The 18,758-nt window shown below is 53.6% G+C and overlaps 9 protein-coding genes across 9 annotated transcripts; 4 read left to right on the top strand and 5 right to left on the bottom strand.

Moving 5' to 3' along the window:
* Positions 1–181: 181 nt before the first annotated feature.
* CKM354_000186200 (uncharacterized protein) lies at positions 182–550 on the bottom strand (the record flags this gene model as incomplete). The annotated part of the gene is made up of 1 exon (XM_044796997.1): positions 182–550. The coding sequence occupies one exon, from the start codon at positions 548–550 to the stop codon at positions 182–184; it is 369 nt and encodes a 122-aa protein (XP_044652932.1).
* A 995-nt stretch (positions 551–1,545) lies between these two features.
* CKM354_000186100 (uncharacterized protein) lies at positions 1,546–3,807 on the top strand (the record flags this gene model as incomplete). Its single annotated transcript, XM_044796996.1, has 2 exons — positions 1,546–3,447; positions 3,511–3,807. The coding sequence occupies 2 exons, from the start codon at positions 1,546–1,548 to the stop codon at positions 3,805–3,807; spliced, it is 2,199 nt and encodes a 732-aa protein (XP_044652931.1).
* A 167-nt stretch (positions 3,808–3,974) lies between these two features.
* CKM354_000186000 (uncharacterized protein) lies at positions 3,975–6,573 on the bottom strand (the record flags this gene model as incomplete). Its single annotated transcript, XM_044796995.1, has 4 exons — positions 3,975–5,633; positions 5,683–6,076; positions 6,353–6,431; positions 6,531–6,573. The coding sequence occupies 4 exons, from the start codon at positions 6,571–6,573 to the stop codon at positions 3,975–3,977; spliced, it is 2,175 nt and encodes a 724-aa protein (XP_044652930.1).
* Positions 6,574–7,017: 444 nt separating this feature from the next.
* On the top strand, positions 7,018–7,715 carry CKM354_000185900 (uncharacterized protein; the record flags this gene model as incomplete). The annotated part of the gene is made up of 5 exons (XM_044796994.1): positions 7,018–7,027; positions 7,088–7,105; positions 7,163–7,227; positions 7,374–7,445; positions 7,497–7,715. The coding sequence occupies 5 exons, from the start codon at positions 7,018–7,020 to the stop codon at positions 7,713–7,715; spliced, it is 384 nt and encodes a 127-aa protein (XP_044652929.1).
* Positions 7,716–8,255: 540 nt separating this feature from the next.
* On the bottom strand, positions 8,256–10,829 carry CKM354_000185800 (uncharacterized protein; the record flags this gene model as incomplete). Its single annotated transcript, XM_044796993.1, has 1 exon — positions 8,256–10,829. The coding sequence occupies one exon, from the start codon at positions 10,827–10,829 to the stop codon at positions 8,256–8,258; it is 2,574 nt and encodes an 857-aa protein (XP_044652928.1).
* A 67-nt stretch (positions 10,830–10,896) lies between these two features.
* Positions 10,897–11,759, bottom strand: CKM354_000185700 (uncharacterized protein; the record flags this gene model as incomplete). Its single annotated transcript, XM_044796992.1, has 4 exons — positions 10,897–11,124; positions 11,222–11,279; positions 11,335–11,412; positions 11,464–11,759. The coding sequence occupies 4 exons, from the start codon at positions 11,757–11,759 to the stop codon at positions 10,897–10,899; spliced, it is 660 nt and encodes a 219-aa protein (XP_044652927.1).
* Positions 11,760–12,755: 996 nt separating this feature from the next.
* CKM354_000185600 (uncharacterized protein) lies at positions 12,756–14,102 on the top strand (the record flags this gene model as incomplete). Its single annotated transcript, XM_044796991.1, has 2 exons — positions 12,756–13,334; positions 13,413–14,102. The coding sequence occupies 2 exons, from the start codon at positions 12,756–12,758 to the stop codon at positions 14,100–14,102; spliced, it is 1,269 nt and encodes a 422-aa protein (XP_044652926.1).
* An 864-nt stretch (positions 14,103–14,966) lies between these two features.
* Positions 14,967–16,619, bottom strand: CKM354_000185500 (uncharacterized protein; the record flags this gene model as incomplete). Its single annotated transcript, XM_044796990.1, has 1 exon — positions 14,967–16,619. The coding sequence occupies one exon, from the start codon at positions 16,617–16,619 to the stop codon at positions 14,967–14,969; it is 1,653 nt and encodes a 550-aa protein (XP_044652925.1).
* Positions 16,620–18,045: 1,426 nt separating this feature from the next.
* On the top strand, positions 18,046–18,670 carry CKM354_000185400 (uncharacterized protein; the record flags this gene model as incomplete). The annotated part of the gene is made up of 2 exons (XM_044796989.1): positions 18,046–18,088; positions 18,147–18,670. 2 exons carry the CDS (start codon positions 18,046–18,048, stop codon positions 18,668–18,670), a joined length of 567 nt encoding a protein of 188 aa, XP_044652924.1.
* Positions 18,671–18,758: the final 88 nt, after the last annotated feature.

Raw genomic sequence — 18,758 nt, 5'->3', positions numbered from 1 at the left:
GTTCGAGAACTTCACTTAGGTGCCAGTAATTGCTCATTCCTGGTGGAGGGTGATAGCCGTGCCATGTTCATCATGAATGCGATATGAAATTGGCTTCGAACTTGCGAGCATTTCAACGGATCGCGCGTGATCTGGATGCACAGTCGTGCTGATTTTGGCGGGTGGAAATGCTTGTGCCTCTTCAATGATCTTGTTCTTTGGAGGAATACCAATTCCATCCCACAATTGCAGCGCCGATCAGACTAGGCACGACCACAATCGCCTTGACTACATTCCGAATCATCGTCCTTTGATCTTCTGCCAGGTCTCTGCCAGGCCCTCGTACATGCTCCATCCCGGGTCTCGTTGCGCTCAGCTCAGAGATCAGATGTCCAAGAGATGGTCCAGACAACGAGACCTTGTGTTGCGCACCACCAAGAGTGGTCTCGTCGATGACTTTCCTTTTGCGCTGAGGCCTTGCAGTTGTTTTCGCTGTGTTGGACGCGAGCCGACGAGAAGTGACATTTACATTGGTGAACATGGCCTTCTTGGCGACATTGATGGCCGCCATTTTGCCGTCTACTTGGGTCTTCCGCCTCCTCCTAGAAATCAAGAATGAGAGGAGGTCTAATACGATGGGGGCTGTCGTCCTGCTCTTCTCAACATCGGCCGATTGACGACAAATTGGTCTCTTCCTGTCCGTGGTTATGGAAGGAGCAAGTGGAAACTGCGACCCTAGCGAGATGCGGGTAGTCGCCAAGTCGGGCTGGTTGTTTCTGCTGGATCGTACAGCAGCGAATGTCTTCTCTAGTCTGTACTTGCCACGTACGCTCGCAATACATACACTCGTACAGTAAATTGACATTCATTGAGCGTGAAGTTCACGATGCGTCTGTTGCGAAGTGGAGAACGTCACGACTGGTGCAGGGACCAGCAACGAGTCTCGGCCACGCCAAAAGGCTGTTGCAGTCTTGCAGACCACGGTACACCTCACACAAGTTCGCTGGCATCTGCACTGCACCGAAGCGCCACCGCCCGACGACCGTGGTGTCGGATTCGTGGCGTCCACGTTCCGTGATGAAGTGCAACTCCTTTGCCCGTCTCGAAGAGGATCAACCGGATGAGGGCCAGCAAACATCGTGCTGCCGCTCGTGTGGCGCCGACAGACAGCATGATCCCGGCTTGTTCGAGGACTGCTTCCTCATCGAGGACCTCCACGACGAGCAGCCATCTGCAAACACTCCACGAGACCCTCATCGTGCACAGCATTGCTGATCAGCCTCGCAGCATGTGCTGCGCCGAGGACGGGGACTGGGTAGGGCGGCCCTAGATGTGGACCCAGCCACGCCGTTCCAATTGGTCAAAGCGACGCCCAACCTCGAATTGCCTGGAGCTCCAATGTGCGGCTGAAGACGTCTGTACAAGAAGGATCGCGTGCCCGTCCCCGAGCTGTCGCGTAAGGCCATGTCTGCTGCAAACTTCTACGCTGCCGCCATTCGTTTGCCCATTCCTGAACCCGCTGTCAAGTGACTGAGTGAGGCCATTGCAACCCCGCCACAGGCAAGCATGTCGACGTTGAAAGTGGACGACCGTTCGCGGCGAGGCCGATCCTCTTCAAGGTCTGGGAGAGACAGGTCGCGTTCGAGAAGCAATGTTCGAGCCCCAGAAGCCCCAGATGTGCCGCGTACGGGGTATGCCTATCCTCCAACCACTTCCTCAATGCCTGGCTCATTCAGCAACGGAGCCACAACCGCTTCCTACGACGTGAGAGCTCCAGCTCAAGCCAATGGCTCATACTATCCAACCACGAGTGCACCATCTCAGTACGCACCTCCCATCCCAGCTCCATCGCAGTATGCCCCACCTCAGAGCATACCGTACCCAAGTGATGATGGCGGTTTTACCATGGGCGGCTACACCGACTTCCCGCCAGAAGAACGTCCGGGATACGTGCCGAGCCAAGGCCAAGGAGCCTATATGCCACCTTTGCCCAGGAGGAAAAGCGATGAAGACGACTTAGCATACGGGTCAGACTCGAGCAAAGCGTCAGCACTGCGAGGCCGAGGCCGCGAGGCTCCGTCACGGAATGCCTCATATGGCTCCAGTGCTGCTTATCGCTACACCCCTAATTCAGCTGTAGATACGCGACCTCAGACCCAGCAGTATCAGTATAGCCGGGCGCCCGACAAGATCAAATACAACGCCAAGCCCAACGGGTCACAAGCAACCACATATACTGCTACTCCACCTGAGCAATACCGGCCGGATGTAAGATACAACGCAGGCCCGACAAGTCGCCCATATGACCAATTACCAAGGACGTACTCTGATGACTCCTATGGAGATCATGGAGCGCAGGTAGTCGACATCACCCCAGGCAGAGGGAAGAGCGACGGGAAGTCTTCCAAATCCAAAACGCATCGCCATTCAGCCATTGACTTGCCTCCACCGCCACCAATTGGCCTCGCCCCACAAGATCTAGGGCCACGAATGGATCGGCTCTCTGTGAGCGGCAACAGGCCCGACATGTTATCTCTAGGACTCGGAGGTGCTGTTGGGGGCTCCATAGGAGGAGGCCTACCCCCACCGAGTCCCATGCTCGAAGCGTATCATGGCACATATCAATCGATCTCTCCCATGCCCCTCGCCATCCGTCCAGACGATGACTTGGACCTTGATGACCTACCTCCTCTGTCCCCACCTGCCATCCGGAGCTCTGGCTCATCGCGTCTGGAGTCCGATGTCTCCAGGCGCGACGCCCAAGGCAAGAAGCGCGTCATCATGTACGACCCGGAGGAAGACGCGAAGAAGATTGCTTCGGCCTTGTCACATCGCTCTGGAAAGTTTGATGCAGATGCAATTTGTGACGTGCTGCCGAGGCTTTCTCACGATCAGATCATGGAAGTGAGAAAAGAGTACAAGAAGCAAGTCAAAGTCCAGGGCAAAGGTGTCAATATGGGTAAACACATCAACATGAAACTCACCGGTAACTTCGGCAAAGCAGTCTATGTCTGCGCCATGGGTAAATTCGAGAGCGAAGGGTACTGGGCAAACTTCTTTTACCAAAGCCACGGAAGCCGGCGAGAGCTGCTCATCGAAGCATTGATGGGTCGCACGAATGCCGACATCCGAATGATCAAGGACGAATTCAAAGACAAGCGATACTCGGACGACTTGGTCAAATGCATGGAAAAGGAATTGAAAATGGACAAGTTCCGAACTGCTGTGCTCATGGTACTGGAAGCCAGAAGACAAGAAGAACAAGACGTCTATCCTGTGGAGTACGTACATCGAGATGTCGACACACTCTACCGATCCATTCAAGCCGAACGCGGAGGCGAGACAGCCATGTTGGAGGTCATCGTCCGCCGTAGTGATGCGCATCTGCGGGAAGTTCTACGCGCGTATGAAAAGACCTTTGGTGACAACTTTGCAAGGGCAGCTTTGAGGAAGAGCAATAATTTGGTCGTAAGTTCAAACCTTCATTTCTATGAGCAGCCGAACAAATCTCTGACAAACATTGGCAAACAGGGCGAAGTGATAGCGCATATCCTAAACGGCGTCATCAACCGACCGGCTCGCGACGCTCTCCTTCTGCAACACGCTATCAGGGATATCGCGGATAAGAATCGCGATGATGAATTACGTTATGAATTGCTGATTTCGCGACTGGTACGCATGCATTGGGATCGAACACATTTGATGCGCGTGAAGAAGGAATATTATGAAAAGTATCGCATTACGTTGGAAGATGCGATTGAAGATGCTACGAGAGGGGATTTCAGAGAGTTTATGTGTGATTTATGTGATACGAGGGGAACGAAGTAGATGTGGTAATGCTCATGTCAGGAATAAAATAATATATCGTTGGAAAGCCTCTCCAGAGACTCTCAATGCTGTAGTGGTCTAGGTCAAATACTCCAGCGCTCTTAGAGTCTCTCATCTAGTATTGCGTTGTCCTCCGATGCTGTATCCTCGTGCCTTCATCTCTCGCATCACCAATGCCACATGCACTTGTAATTAAGGATTCGCGCGCCAAGTCGATCATACTCGAGTGGGGAGATCCAACTATCATTCGTCATGCGCAGCTTGCCAAACACACTCGCTCCCTTCCAAACAATGACAGCAGGATCGAGATCTCGAGGTGGCGGGGCCACGAGAATTTCTTTGGGATACTGCGGCATTCGATTGCGAAGCATCAATTCCACGTAGCTTTGCATGTACGGAGTCTTGGAAGCACCGCCGATGAGCATGATGCTGCCGAGGAAATCTCGCTTACGGCGTTCGTCAATTTGGCCGTTGGGTAGGAGAGAGGCGTGATCGATGGAGCGGAGGATGGCTTCATCGAGCGGCATGATGGGGACGACGCGGTCTCTTGTATCGTCATCAGCCGGGGCGCCATCGGTAAGTCCTTCTCCCATGGTGATGTCGCCGTCATCAGCAGGCATGGGCGTGCCTTCTGGAGGCGGTGACCCGGCTACAGAGGACTTGGGCGTGCCGTCGTTGTCTCCATTGAGGTAGCTGGGAAGTCCAAGGGGACGCTGTTTCTGCGGTGTTGGAGCTGCCAGAGGCGTGCCGATGAGACGCGCAGGCTCGCTTGGCGCGGGAAGTGTTGCAGATGGTATGTTGGCTCTGGCATATTTTCGCACCTCCTTCTGGGCCTCGGAATCGGGGTCGTTCGGCTTTTGATCGTACAAGTCTGCGGAGGCTGGTACAAGCGACCTCCTCCCTGCAAGCTTCTCTGAGTTGTCGAAAATGGCTGGTCGGAAGAAGCCCATCGGCGCGAGGAAGGCTTCATCATACAGCTTGAACTGGTACTTGCGGGTTGGCTGCCCAGAAGCACGCAGGTGGAAGTCGTACAGCTGCACGCTGACGTTCTCGTCAGTCAACGATGTATACTTTTCCTTTAACTCCTCGGCGAGTAGGAAATCGTGTCGTCGCATCAAGTTGAACTCGCTGTAGTTGAACTTGTCAAACAGCATCATGCGAACAAACGTTTCCGTTACATCGTAGCCTCCATATTTCAAGTTGATTCGTGAGGGTTCAATGCACATGCCATCCTCCACGCAGCACACTGTCGTCTTCTGCGCTCCCATGTCTACCATGCACGCTGTGCTGAACCCTGCTCCAAACGTGGCCGCGAGCGATTCTTGCATGAAACAGACGCGGCCAAAGCCGAAGTCAGTCATGAGCTCTTGGAGGATGGTCGTGACAAACACCTTCTCGTACAAGTCGGGAATGAGGAAGACACAGCTGTATTGGGACCACTCTCGCTTGTGAGGCAAATCGAGATGAGTCTTGATGCTCTCCTCGATGATTGTGAAGAAATCTCGTTGTAGCCTATTGCGATTGTTGTAATCTTTCTCATTGAGGTGGCCATGCCGCATTGGCCAGCTGAGGTGGTATTTCGGTTTCGAATTCTCTGGGATGCGCAGTGCAGGTGCGCCAATAATGTAGTCGGGCGCCTCTGCGGGATTGGGTGGCAGTTCTGTCCAGTCGAGCTGTACTGGGTCGTTGTGTTCCGATATTATTTCCGGCGGTGTGCTGCTGTTCCACTTGGTGACGAGCTCTCGTGAGTTTGGCAGCACGCGTCGCTTGTTTCCTCGTCTGAACTGCTTGAAGTATGTGGCCATGCTGTCGTATTCTTTCGCAAACTGTTCATCGTTAGCGCGTGCTGGTCTTCTATGGAATGAAAGAAGATACTTCTTCGCCAAACCACTCCTCTGAAGGCGTGTCATCGTCCAACTTGATGCGTTTCGGCACTGGCTCGGAGTCCTCTGCTTCAGTCTTTTGCGACTTTCTCGCAATCACCATAGGCACTGTTTTGGGAAGAGCGTCGGTGGCGAAGCCAATGCGCATGTTCTGGCTTCCTACATGAATGACAATGGTCTTGGAGCCGTAGTTTTCGCCGAGTTCATCAACCAGACCGACGTCATTATCAAGGTCGTCTTCGTTCACATCAGCAGGTTCAGATCCGTCTTGGCCATTTTGCGCTCGGGCTCGGTCCAGGTCGACAGCGGCTCTCTTCCGCCGATCAAGACGCTCTTCTTGCTGAAGTCTGATTGCAAGGATCTGGTCATCTCGTTTCAGGAAGTCGCTGTTGATGGGGTCAGTGGGCAGTTGGCGGGATGCGGTCTAAACAGCGCGAATTTCAAAACTCCAGGGAGGTAGAATGTTAGGTGATGCATGCATATACCTCTTGCAGTACTGCACGTTCAGCGCGTAGAGATCTTTCTTGCCCTTCCTCAGGCCATCCAGCACCTTGCGGCCAACCATAGTGCGCGATACAGGGAGAAGAAGAGGTCGACATGCAGGTACAAGGAATGGCGGCAGGCGCTGAAACGAAAGGAGAGTGGCGGCAGTTGGCACTCACGTGTAGTAGTTTTTCTGGTTGATCATGTTGACCTGTGGCCACGTCGAGAAGTCCATATTGTTGTCCGTGCGCTGCAGCCCTACAGTCCAGCAATGCTTAGTATGCAGGATCCCATTTCAGGCGTTTGTTTGCTGGCGGTGAAGACGCGTCGCGGCGGCGGGAGTGAGACCTGTCGTACCTTCTTCGCGCAGCAGCGCGCGCCCTGATTTCTTGCCGACCATCGTGGGCGTGGGCGTGGCCTGGCGACGCGATGGTCCTGGTCGACGGGCTCGGCGATGTTTCGAGAGTTTGCGACTGAGGGTGGCGTTACCGACACCGCTGTCCCACCGATGCTGGTGGTGGGGAGGGGAGGATGACAAGGAAGGCAAGATGAAGAGGGGGCGGAAGTCTATAATGTTCTGCTGGTTGTGACCGGCGGCGACGTCGCACGTGCCAATAATAATCGCACGGCGGTGCTCGCAAGCTTTCAGGTGGCCGTCGTTGGTTGTGGTGTCTTCGCGCGCGCTGGCTGCCAGCAGAAAGCGGTGGGACTGCTGCCCCGCCTGCATCACTGCCCGCCCGACAACTCAGACTCTGGCTTTTGCTCGAGCACAACCCGCAGCACTCCAATCGACGCCCACGCAGCTCAGCGCACACCGTCCCTCGCCTCCAGCACATCAGCCACCATGTCTGCCGGTATGTCGAGCTGCCCGTGCAGCAATGGCGACGAACAATGACTGACCGCGTGTGTCGCAGACTTCCAAGGCGTCGCGAGTATGACCATACCCCTCCACCGCAGGAGCGCATGAGATGGCTGACGGTGCGCCGCAGAGCAATTCGTCGAGTACTACTACAAGACCTTCGACACGAATCGCAACGACCTCGCTGCCCTCTACGTACGTGCCCACCTCCATCTCCCTCCCTCGAGTCTGCCGCAAGCTCGAATGCGCTGCGAGCTGCCTCGAAAACGCCAATAGCGCGGAAGCTGAAGAACGAACAAATCTGTAATGGCAAGATCGATGCTGACAATGGAGCAAAACAGAGGGATCAGTCCATGCTCACATTCGAGGGCAACCCAACACAAGGAGGCGCCGCCATCACCACAAAGCTCTCCGTAAGCTATGCCACTCCCACCAATATCGCGTGTCGCTGATCGATATGACAGGAGCTCCCATTCCAGCGAGTCGAACACCAAGTTGCTACTCTCGATGCACAGCCCAGCAACGACGGCGGTGGCATCCTGGTCATTGTCACCGGTGCCTTGTTGGTCGAGGAGGAGAGGAGACCAATGAGCTACTCTCAGACCTTCCAGCTCTCGCCAGACGGCCAGGGCAGCTACTACATCTTCAACGACATTTTCCGTTTGGTATACCCAGCAGCTTAGATTCCTGCACGCGAGGAGCTTCAGTGAATTAGGGAAAAAAAAACAGCGGAGCGGGCATGGGCTTGGGCAGGTGTGCTTGGTGAAGAGCCGGATAAACACTCATTCGGTGGAGATACAACGCAAGCGAAGAGCCTCCATCGGAGTGAACACCTCGTCAGCTACAAAAGGCAGCCCACCCAGCTCATGCACCCGGCTATGACAGCGTGCTCAAGCGAAGAAGTTGGACACCAGCGTCTCGTGAATGTAGCACGCGAAAAATGGCATTGCTGATCATTATCATCCTCTTCCCTCGTCAACACATCCCAAGAAGGAGAATTTCTGACTACATTTCTCCAGCCTGTGCGACCATTTGAAACTACACTCGTTCTTTCTTGAAGCCACAGGTCTAGAAGCAGGCTTAAAGGGGACAAAACTTCACTCGAATTTCGAGCATCGTGTGTTCAAATGATTGGACGCATTTCATTACATCGTATTCCATTCATTCATTTATTATCGTCAACACATCAGATAGACTATCTACATCGCCTCTTGCAGAAGCCATCAATCGAATGGCGTCGGTGCAGGAGGCTCCGGCGTCTCCGGCCCTACAGGTGTCGTCGTCGTCGTACTTCTCACTTTGGGATTCGTCGGCTCTATTACAGTCACCGGCGTGTTGTAAATCACACAACTCCCATGCCCATTATGCACCGCCGGAGCTGTACAGACCGGATTCGGATGACATCCATCTCGATCTCGCCACTCACTCGCCGGGTTAGGGCAAGGGAAAGGCGAACATCCTGACTGACTCTTCCCAAAGTATCCGTTCGCGCATCTCCAACAGTCCGCGCTCGGTGGAGCGTTGGCATTGCCAGGGAAGCAGTTGTAACCACAAGCTCCGACTTCGTCTCGTGCGACGCAGAAACCTTCTTTGCTGCGGCATTGGTTCACGCGGTCTGGACAAGCGGGACAGCCAACCGTGCCTGTGCGGCAGTCTGGAGGACCGCCGACGGGTGGTGGAGTAGGCGTTCCTGGGATTTCAGCACGGAATTGCAGTTCGGTGCCAATTGTTCGGCCTACTGGCATGAAATAGAGATCCGTGCCGCTGGTACATGGGATCATTTTGGTTTTTGCGCCTGTCTTGTCGATCCAGTAGGCTTCGGCGAAGCCGGTAGTCGTATCAATTGTCCAAATTGCGGTCTCTGGAACGAAACTCTTTCCTTGCCCTTCTCGGGATCTGCCAAAGACCATGGAGTTGTCGATGCCTTCTTTGGGTAGAGCACCTTTGGCGGTTTCCTTGGAAGTGCCGAAGTAGAGAACGTGAGCGTAGTTGCCAAATGCTTGGCCAGTTTGTAGATTGTCCATGTCCAGAATGAGGGCGAGAGTCGGTATGCTAGAAGCCTCTGCAGGTTGACCCGAGCCGATGAGGTTTATCTGCTCTCCCTTGGTAGTTCCTGAGGGCAGGGTAAAATTGATCTTGAGAGCATTGTTCACATCTCCCGTCAAGAACCGCTTGCCTGTTCCATCCATGGTCTCTGAGATATAGCCATAGCTGAGGTCCACGGTTGCCTGCCGTTTTCTCATAGCCGGAATGTTGAACGAGAAAACAACCCTGGAGAATGTGGTGCTTCCCACCACGCAAGTAGATCCATCGTCCTCCTGGCCACTCGGACACTTGCACGGATCAGCTAAAGACTGACGCGATTGGTCAGGCCGACAGACACATTCGCCTGTTCCAGCATCTCGAATTTCTTTGAGCGCTGGGCGGCATTTTTTCAAGCAGTTGCCATTGATCATCTCATTTCCGTTTTCAACGCATCTCGTCGCGTTGGTCACGCAGACGCCATTGATGATATCTTTGATCGATTGCCGACATACGCATTGGCGAGTGACCTTACTTCGGAGCTGATCAGGGCGCGGACAAAGTCCATCACCACAAACGTACGTCTCTGGATCCCGGACTTGTCCTGACTGGCACTTCTCGTAGCACGGTTCGGGAGCGTCAGGAATATACTCAAGTCCGACATTGGCGCAAGTGGCAGCAGGCCCGGTGGGTGCTGTTGGCGTGGTGCATGCTCCGTTCTGCTCGACTGCATTCTCGTCGCGACACACGCAAACACCAGAACTTGCGCGAAATTGGTCTGCTCGGCATTCAGGAACGCATTCCCATCCATCGTCGTCAAGGCCAGCGGCACAGACGCACATGGAGTTAGACGAAGATCGGCTCATGTCAGGACTCCGGCAGCCACACTGCTTGGTGGTGGCGTTGCGATATTCGTGCAAATCGGTGTTGCACTTGGTCATGCAGGTTCCGCCGACTTTCTCCTTGGTGAGATCACGGCATTGGCAGACTGAGTTTCCCCAAGTTCGAGCCTGGTCCGCTGGACAGATCCCGTCTCCACACACTCCCGAAACTGGATCACGTACGTACCCAGTCATGCAAGCTTTGTCGCAGATATACGGTGACTGGGGAACGTACATAAGTCCGATGGACTCGCAAGTGGCACAAACACCGTCCTTCTTCATCTGTCCAATCGGACATTCAAGAGCTTTGCAAGACCCATTGGGCTGACGAACTGTTTCTGCTGAGCATTTCTCAACGCAGGCACCATTGAAGTACTCATAGTTGTTGACATTGTCGCATGCTGAGACCTTGTCGGGAACATCTGCCACAGGCTGAACTGTAACGGCATCCGGGAATGCAGCTGGGTTTGTTGTCATGAAGAGGCCGCCACTGCCGACCATGAGAGATAGATCCTCCTTGTCGCCATTTGCGTTGAACCACACCGCGCTCATCTCGAAAGTCTTGACGTTTACGGTCCAAATAGCACTCTGGGCGATGAATCTCGTGACACCGCCTTTCCGGTTGATTGAATTCACCCTGCCGTCGCCTGGAGGCAATCCAGGTTGAGCGGCACCCAGGAGAAGCTGTTCGCTTCCACTTTCCGAATTCTTGATCAGGGCGACCGCCCGAAGGTCGAGATAGTCCGCTTGATTGTCGCCGAGAAGATTGACCCCAGTTCGGACAACTCCATCCCCTTGTGGGACTGTGAACGAAACCTTGAGTGCCTCCGCTGGATCATCGGTGAAACTTCGTTCGCCGTTAATTGCACTGAATTCTCTGGAGATGTAGTTCATGGATGATCCGCTGTTGGTCTGTCGCTTTTGCTTGGTCTTCGCCGGGATACCAAAGGCAATAGCTACATTAGAGACGGTGACAGTTGATTGCGACGAGGTAGTGGTGCTGGTGGTGGTCGTCGTTGTTCTCGTCGTGGTTGTGGTATGCGTAGTAATTGATTGCGATGTCGTCGAGCTTCGTGTGGTAGTTGATTGCGATGTTGTTGTGCTTCGCTGGGTGGTGCTCGTCCCAGTAGTGCTTGTCCTTGACGAAGTTGACGTGGTTGTTGCTGGAGACGCGGAGATAGAACAGCTTCTATCATAATATGTGTATGCCGATCTAGAGTCTCGTGTAAAGCTTTGGGATATTCCGGCGGTATATAGATTGCAAGTGTTGCCGCTGTGTCGCATACTTTTGCATCTGTCTTTGCTCTTGCACAGCGTAGAACAAGCTGCCAGGTTGCAGTTGGTCTTTGTGAAGAACTTAGTGTTCTCATTCTTGTTGTCATATCCTTTGAGCCCGCACTTTGGTTGCGCAGGCTCGGCACAAGACTTATCGTAGAACTTGAAAGGACTCCTGCTATTGGATTTGAAGTTGCGGGACCTGCATGGATCAGTAGCAATTCTCATGATGACTCTATTCGAGCGCGCTTACACTTCAACCTTGAACAATGAACAGGTGCCGTAGCCAAAAGAGTAACTCTTGCATTGGCTCTCCTTCCAACATCTGTCGCCGCAAAGCTTTGCCGTGGAAAGCTCGTAAGAGAATATGCGAGACAGGTATGGACGAGTGGACCGCCGGTATCCAGATACACCACAAGATGCAGCCGCTCGTTCTAGCAGGATGCTGTCAAGAGCCGGCTCAGTGAGTGAAGCAGCATCTTCATCGATAGCAGAGGCTCCAAAGGGCGTCCAGGCGAGCAAGCCGATCAGTACGCTGCTGACACGCATGTTTGTTAGTATGCTCGAGACGCGAAAATACCTACCAGTCAGTAACGTAGCGAAGGAAGGCAACGCCTATATCTTGCTCCCTGCCAGACAGCCGGCAGATTCAGCTTTGATCGCCTGACAGCACCTTCTACGGCAGTACTGTACCCTGTGGCAGCCATGTGCTGTGCATGGGCTGATGGCCAAGGAACGCCGTTGAATGTATGTATGGTCACTGGTCAGTAGCAAAATCTACAACCGTGCGTAGCACTCATCGGGATAGGTTCTCGCACACGCCGACTTGGTAGCGAGGTGGCTTGAAGTATCGCGTGCATTGTGGAAAGGCTAGCCGACAGCTCTCTATCTGACCAGCCCAGGCGTTCTTGCAGCAAGTAATTGTCGGCCATGAGGTACTGATTGGCATGAGAAGATTATCGTTGGGAATTGTGCCACACCCGTTGACCGTGTGTTTGAGCAGCTCGGCGTGAACAATGCGAGTGATAATAAGAGGTATCCGGTTTGGTCGGGCGATGTGGCTTGGTCTAGATCGCAGAGCCGCAACCACGTGGGAAACTTTACCGCCGCACCACTATACAGGTCTCGGTGCCGCCAGACGGCATGCTGTCCTACTGGCGAGATAGTCTTGAGCAGTCCGGATAGCTTGAAAACTTCGTATTGAGGCTTTGAGTCACCGGACGCCTGGACGTCGTTGACCTTTGGCTCGATGCCCACCGTGCGTGCTCGCGACATGGCGTGAGCAGTGGACGTGAGATTCTGAAAGCTCAAACCCGCGACAGAGCAAACATAGCGCCTAAAGACGCAAGGTGTGTGAGATGACAAAGGCAAGGAGGGTGGATGGGGAGGGTCGTGAGTTGAGAAGAGAAGAAGAGGCAAGAGGTCGCTCGCAGTGGCTTGGCATGAGCCCCGAGTCGAGGCGTTACCGAACTCCACCCCTGTCCACATCCAGCAGCTGCGAGACGCTTGCTTCTTACGGATGTTCCATCGACACTTTGCTCCCCGATGGAGCTCCGACGAGGATGGCCGTGGCGTAGGATCTTGCCCATTGCGATTCTGCTGATCGTCGTCCAGGCGTCGCTGCTGCTGTACTGGTTCCAAAGCCCGAGGCACGTCAATGTTGCAGGCGCGAATGGCTTGTCAGCGGTTCCAGGAGAGACACAAGTCCACGCAAGCCACCCTCTGGATGCCAGTGAATGCAAGGCGAAGTTCCCGGATCTTTATCATGAGATCGAACGTGCCAGTGTCTACTGGAACAACAAGAAACATGCAATTTCAAAGGACGATGTCGATATTTCATGGCATCCGACAGGCATGTTCGAAGGTGGCGCGATCAGGTTTTTGATACATGAAAACAAAGTCAGAGTGCTGGAGAGTATCAATGCGATGCTGGACCCGAAAGGCAGTATCGGCGAACGGGGTATCTCCTTCCTTCACTTGCTCCATCGAGCTTTAGAAAGTGCGACTGCTGGTGGTGAAGTCCTCCCGACTATCGAAGCATCTATCGTCTTGCAAGACGTATCTTCGCCACCGACAGAGGACGGCACGCATTGTTTTTGGACGTGGGCCCGGCCGTCACATGACGTACATTTCAACAGGACGACAGAATACGATGGGGAAACAGTACACTATGAACACTTCTGGAAATCTACCACCTTTGAGCGACTCTGGCTGATACCAAATTTCGACTTCTGGTATACGAGCTCTATTGGATACTATGAGAAGGCGGTCGAGCATGCTATGCAAAGAGATGGCGTGGCCAAAATCCCGAAAGTGGCCTGGAGAGGCACAAGATGGGTCAACCCGGATGTCCGAGAGCATCTTGTCAAGGTGACCGAAGGCAAGCCTTGGGCGGATGTCATGTTCAGCGACACCATGACGCACGAAAACCATATCGACATTGAAGACTTCTGCAAGTACGCCTTCACTGTACACACCGAAGGATTTAGCTACTCAGGACGGCTGAACCACCTTCTTAACTGCAACTCTCTCCCCTTCATTCATCAGCTCAACTGGAACCTGCACTACTACCATCTCTTGCAGAAGGATGGACCCGGCCAGAATTACGTGGACGTCAAGGACGATTTTAGTGATTTGCAAGAGAAAGTTCTTCACTACTTGGCACATCCGGAAGAAGCACAGAAGATTATCACGAACCACATCACAACATTTCGGGAGCACTACCTTACTGCAGATGCTACGTCTTGTTATCTGCGCAGGCTGGTCGATGAGTATGCCTCTGTAGCTTTCGCGCCCGAAACTACTAGATTGAACATGGATGGCACAACGGAGCTGCGAGGCCGTGATCTTGAGACATTTTTCGCCAAACCAGAAGACTTCAAAGAGCCGTGAGAATGGATGTTGGAAGATGAGTACAACACCTATTGGCTATGGACTTTGGTCAAGCCTCGCACGAGAGGACGTCCACCTCATCGAATCGAATACTTGATACGATTGGCCACAGTGGTGACCAGTAGCAAGGAAGTAAAAATCGGGACTGGCATGGCTCGCCAAGAGGTCCAGCTCTGGAAAACGGGAAAGTCATAAAATGTTTGGACAAGCCTGATCCTCGTGCCAGCTAGGATCACGATTCGGGGACGTAGTTGAGGCCTTTAGCTCTTCGAACGAGCTTTCAAGGCCCTGATCTGAATCAGCGTGCCTCGCCGTCGCCATAAGAAGGCAACAGAGATTTCACAATACAGTCCGTCAAATGCATACGTGGATACTGGGGACAGAGCAGGGCATTTATCCTGCAATTCTGCATGGATCACTGCCAATCAGACAGCTCATCGTATCCAAAGTCGGCCAGTTCAGATTCTTGAGAGTGGAAGCATAGAGCCTGAGGCCCTTCTTTCCGTTCCCCGAATGCATGTGACGGACTGTACGAACAATCATGCCAGCAGGAATAGTCAAACATCAATCTAGCTGACTATTGTTTGTACACTTCAGGTCACAGCTTTCAAACAGATCAGAGACTGCGGCGAGCAATGCATGGATGATGTATCGCACATCTCAACCCGTGCGCTGCTGCTATCACGAAGCGTGTACATCTACCCTGCATAAGAACCACAATTGAAGTCTACCAGTAGCCTCGATTCCCAACATGCTATCATCAATGCCCAAAACGCATCCGTACACTGCGCCGTCAATCGTACTGATCCTACCCTGATCGCTACTCGCTCCCAACATCTAGTCCTGCTATGCAATTCTTGATATCTACATCAACACTCGCTCCTGCTTCTGCCAGTCGCTAGGTTGAGGACGGTAAGGAATCCTCGTCTTCTCCAGCGAGACATCGCCAAAGGCGCCATGCAGCGACATGCTCTTGCGGCGCTTACCCATGACTACGGAGTCAAGCTTGTAGCCCAGCTTGATACTGTCGTCGGGTTTCTCAACGAACAGGTCTTCTGCCATCTGGCCCAACTGCTGCTCGCTCTTCTTGACCATGTAATAGGCCAATACGAGGGTTCTGTAGAACCAAGCAAGCACAAAACCGCGGTACCTCGGAGGCATCACCGTCCAGATGTCTGCGGCGTCTTGCACGCCGGTGTACTCTTTCAGCACCTGGGTTGCGAAGTTGATGAGTAGGCCCATGGTGCTGCGGCCCATTACAGTCATGCTCTGGAAGTCGTGCGAAAGGTTCTGCACCAACCTGTCGCAGATCACGATCGTTTCGGGATACCCTGCGAAGTTGATCTCGTTGGGCATGGCCGTGGCAGGCACGCGAAAAGATTTCCTAGCGTTAACGATCGCCGTGCGAAAGTCTTTGCACTTGATCGAGAATCTGGTGGCATGTGAGCTTGGGCTGAGGACGACCTCCTGCTTGAAACGTGCAGTCGCTAGCTTCCACCACTCTCGTTCACGCTTGTAATAGTCACGAGCACGACGGTCATAGACGATCGCGACACGAACCATGTCAGTATCGCTGTGGAGAATCTTTTGCTCGCATTGGGGACACTTCGCAGCGAAACAGTCTTCTTCTGACATTGCGCACATCAGGTGAGTCTCGTTGCACATGAATTGATGACCACATGGGAGCTCGAAGATATCTTGCTCGTCGTCAATCATGGTACGGCGAACTCCTTTTGCGCTCATTCGAATCCTCAGAACGTTGTTGACGGACTGAAGTGGTGCGCTATCAAAGAGAGTGTCGCACCCGCTGGTATCGAAGTGTGCCACTTCGGGATCGTGCTTCTTGACGCGCTCAAGTACACGAAGGTACGAGAAGTCCGTTGCACGGTTGACATGCGACTCGAGGAGCTTCACCCAGCTGACTTGCGCGCCTTGAGTACGGATCTCGCTCCACTCTGCTGCACTGACTTCAATCGATTGAACTTCTTCTTCGAAGAGTGGATTCGGCGAAGAGGTCACCCAACGTGTCTTGAGTTGGAAGCGATACATGGGCGTAGTCTGCAGGTCAGTGGCAAAGTAAGAAACGACATTCAGCGTGCTGAAACCAGGCGCGAGCGTCAAGCGCTCCACCATAGACTCGAGAAGATTCTTTCGCTCAAATGTAGGTATCGCAGCATGAGCAACATCGGCACGAGTTGGCAGCCTCACCATCACATCTGGGAAATTGTGCTCGAAGAAGGCGCCTTTCTTCGGCGGCTCACGTTGCGCGGCGTTGCAAGGGACTTCGAGTGCGACATCAGCGCCTTGTGGCATGAGGTCGAAGCAGGGAAACACGACAACGAGCTGGTGGTGTTTTGTATTTGGGCCCATGTTGCGCGCCATCGGTGGCGAGTCTGCGGTGACACGGTAAGACTCGAACGCGCTTGCGAGATCGTCCATGTTGATTTGGGCGCGAGCAGCGTGCTCGACATCCAACATGTTTAGCTGCGCGCCGAACTGGGCTGCGAGGCTGTCCATGGCGCCGGTGCTGGAGACTTTTGCGCGGGTGCTTGAGTGTGGTTCGACGTGCGAAGGAGGGCGGATTGTGTTCTAAGCCTGGGGCGGTGTGCGAGCTTGTTGAGTGAGGAGAGAGAAGGGCGGCGTGGGAGAGGCTGCTCATGAGAGGTCGAAGCGGGTCGAGTCGCTTCACTTGCACCAGCCAGCTACCGGCGAGTGATCCCGCAGGTGAACGGTCACGCATACCCGTGACCATATCTGCGCGCTAGGCGGCTGCACCGTTGGACGAGCATTATCGGAATCTGAACATTGCCTGTGGCCCGTTTTAATCGTATGTAGAAGTCATCTTGATCGATTGATCGATGCGGGCTTGAGTGGGCATGGTATGTCGAGCCTTGAGCCGCTCCCTGCAAGTACTATAATGATGAGTAGTGTTTGTGTATACGTTTGCGCAGACATTTGCAGTATCCACGACATCGTGGAAGAAGTCGGTGCTATGGCATCTCTTGCTCACACAGTCGGGCATTCTTCATGCTCGCGTGCCGTGCGCTAGAAGATCGTTGTTCTAAGCTCACTGGGCTGCTGTGTGAAGTCAACGCCACGACTTGGACCTTGGTTGGCCTGCGTCGCTAATGTCAACGCTGGCTCTTTGAGAGCACTCCACGGCGTGGTCCTAGGAGACCTCGGCGTGGAGGAAGACAATCCGGAAGACGAGATGGACAGAACCAAAGGGAGGTCTTTGCCCACATCTTGCGAGCCTAGGCGGCTTTTGTGCATTTGAAGACATTTGGAGACAAAGGAGGGTTGTCAAAGGGACGAGGTGTGTGAGTTTCAGATTAAAGGGTGTGGTATATACTGATAAGAAGGAGCGATGGCTCTCAAGGAAAATGCAAGACGCAAGTTTCAAGTGCATTCGGATGCAGAGGTAAGTGTTGTCTCTCGTGCCTGCTAACACCTTCACTTATGGTATGCGGAGGCCATCCGTTAGCGTGAGACATTTTACAGCCAATGAAAGCAAAGCTTGGCATGCATTTGGTCACCCTGTCCACGACATCATGCATCTCTGCTTGCGCCTTCACCCCGAGACGAAGAGAGCTGACTGAAGCGATACGGCCTACGAGCAACATGGCTTTCAATTGCTGGCCAGTTCGCTCTCAACCATTCTGGCGTTGTGGCATTCGTCGAATCCACGCATTGACGTCACCAGCTGCTTTTCCTGTTCCTGCATGGAATTCCTGAATCGGTCCTCGCTCCTCCTCACTCCTCGCACAGAGTACTGGTGATGTAACGAGCCGTATGTTGCAGGTACATTGGCCATTGACACGCGTTGACGCCTCGTAGATCATCCGCCGAGATGGCTGGTATGGGCAGCTCTTACCTTCTTTCCTTGCAACCTGTTGTTGCCCTCCATCCTTCTTAGTTGCATTGTAGCTAGCTAGCAGTGAACATGGCAGAAGACAAGCAGCAGCAAGCTTCCAAGAGCAAGAATGGTAAGCACGCGATATACTCTTACCGCAAAGCACGCCATTCTCTAATGTCTTCCACCAGTGCTCGGCCAACCACTCTCCTGGTTTGCAAAGGGCGAGGGCTACCATAAAGATGGCTACTGTCACCACGCAGCTTCGGAAGACAAGCAACCACGAGGCAACTACTCCATCGCGGCCACCTTGACCCACTCTTTCCTGCAATCCGAATACGGCGATGACAAGCCCTACAAAGGCCACTCCGCCGGCCAGAAAATGTGCCTCTCTGCGCACGACTTCAAGAGTGCCGTGAGAGAGATGGGTCCGGATACTGGGCCTAAGGTCGATCTGAATGCGACGGACGAGAGGGCATTGGAGGTCGTGAGCTTGGACCTGCTGAAGAATTATGCTGCGAAAGGAGCGTCGAAGAGTGAGAACAAAGGAGCAGAAGGTGCGCAGGGCAGTGCCAGGCAGAGCGGAGGAGCACAAGGTGTGAAGGTGAAGGAGAGTAGCCAGATTGGAGGAGATCAGGGCCAAGGCTCCAGAGACAAGAGTCAGAATGTGAAGACGGACGCGAAGCCGGAGGGAAGCGGAGGGCAGAAGGGTTGATGGGTGTTCGACGGGAAGAGAAGGAACGAGCCGTGAATTGATCAGTATTACTACAGCGCACGGCATCTTTCAATTTCCAGCTTTCGAG

Source organism: Cercospora kikuchii (genome assembly GCF_019650295.1).
Source record: "Cercospora kikuchii DNA, contig_00001, whole genome shotgun sequence".
Classification (NCBI taxonomy): domain Eukaryota; kingdom Fungi; phylum Ascomycota; class Dothideomycetes; order Mycosphaerellales; family Mycosphaerellaceae; genus Cercospora; species Cercospora kikuchii.
This window is presented reverse-complemented; position numbering and strand designations above follow the sequence as displayed.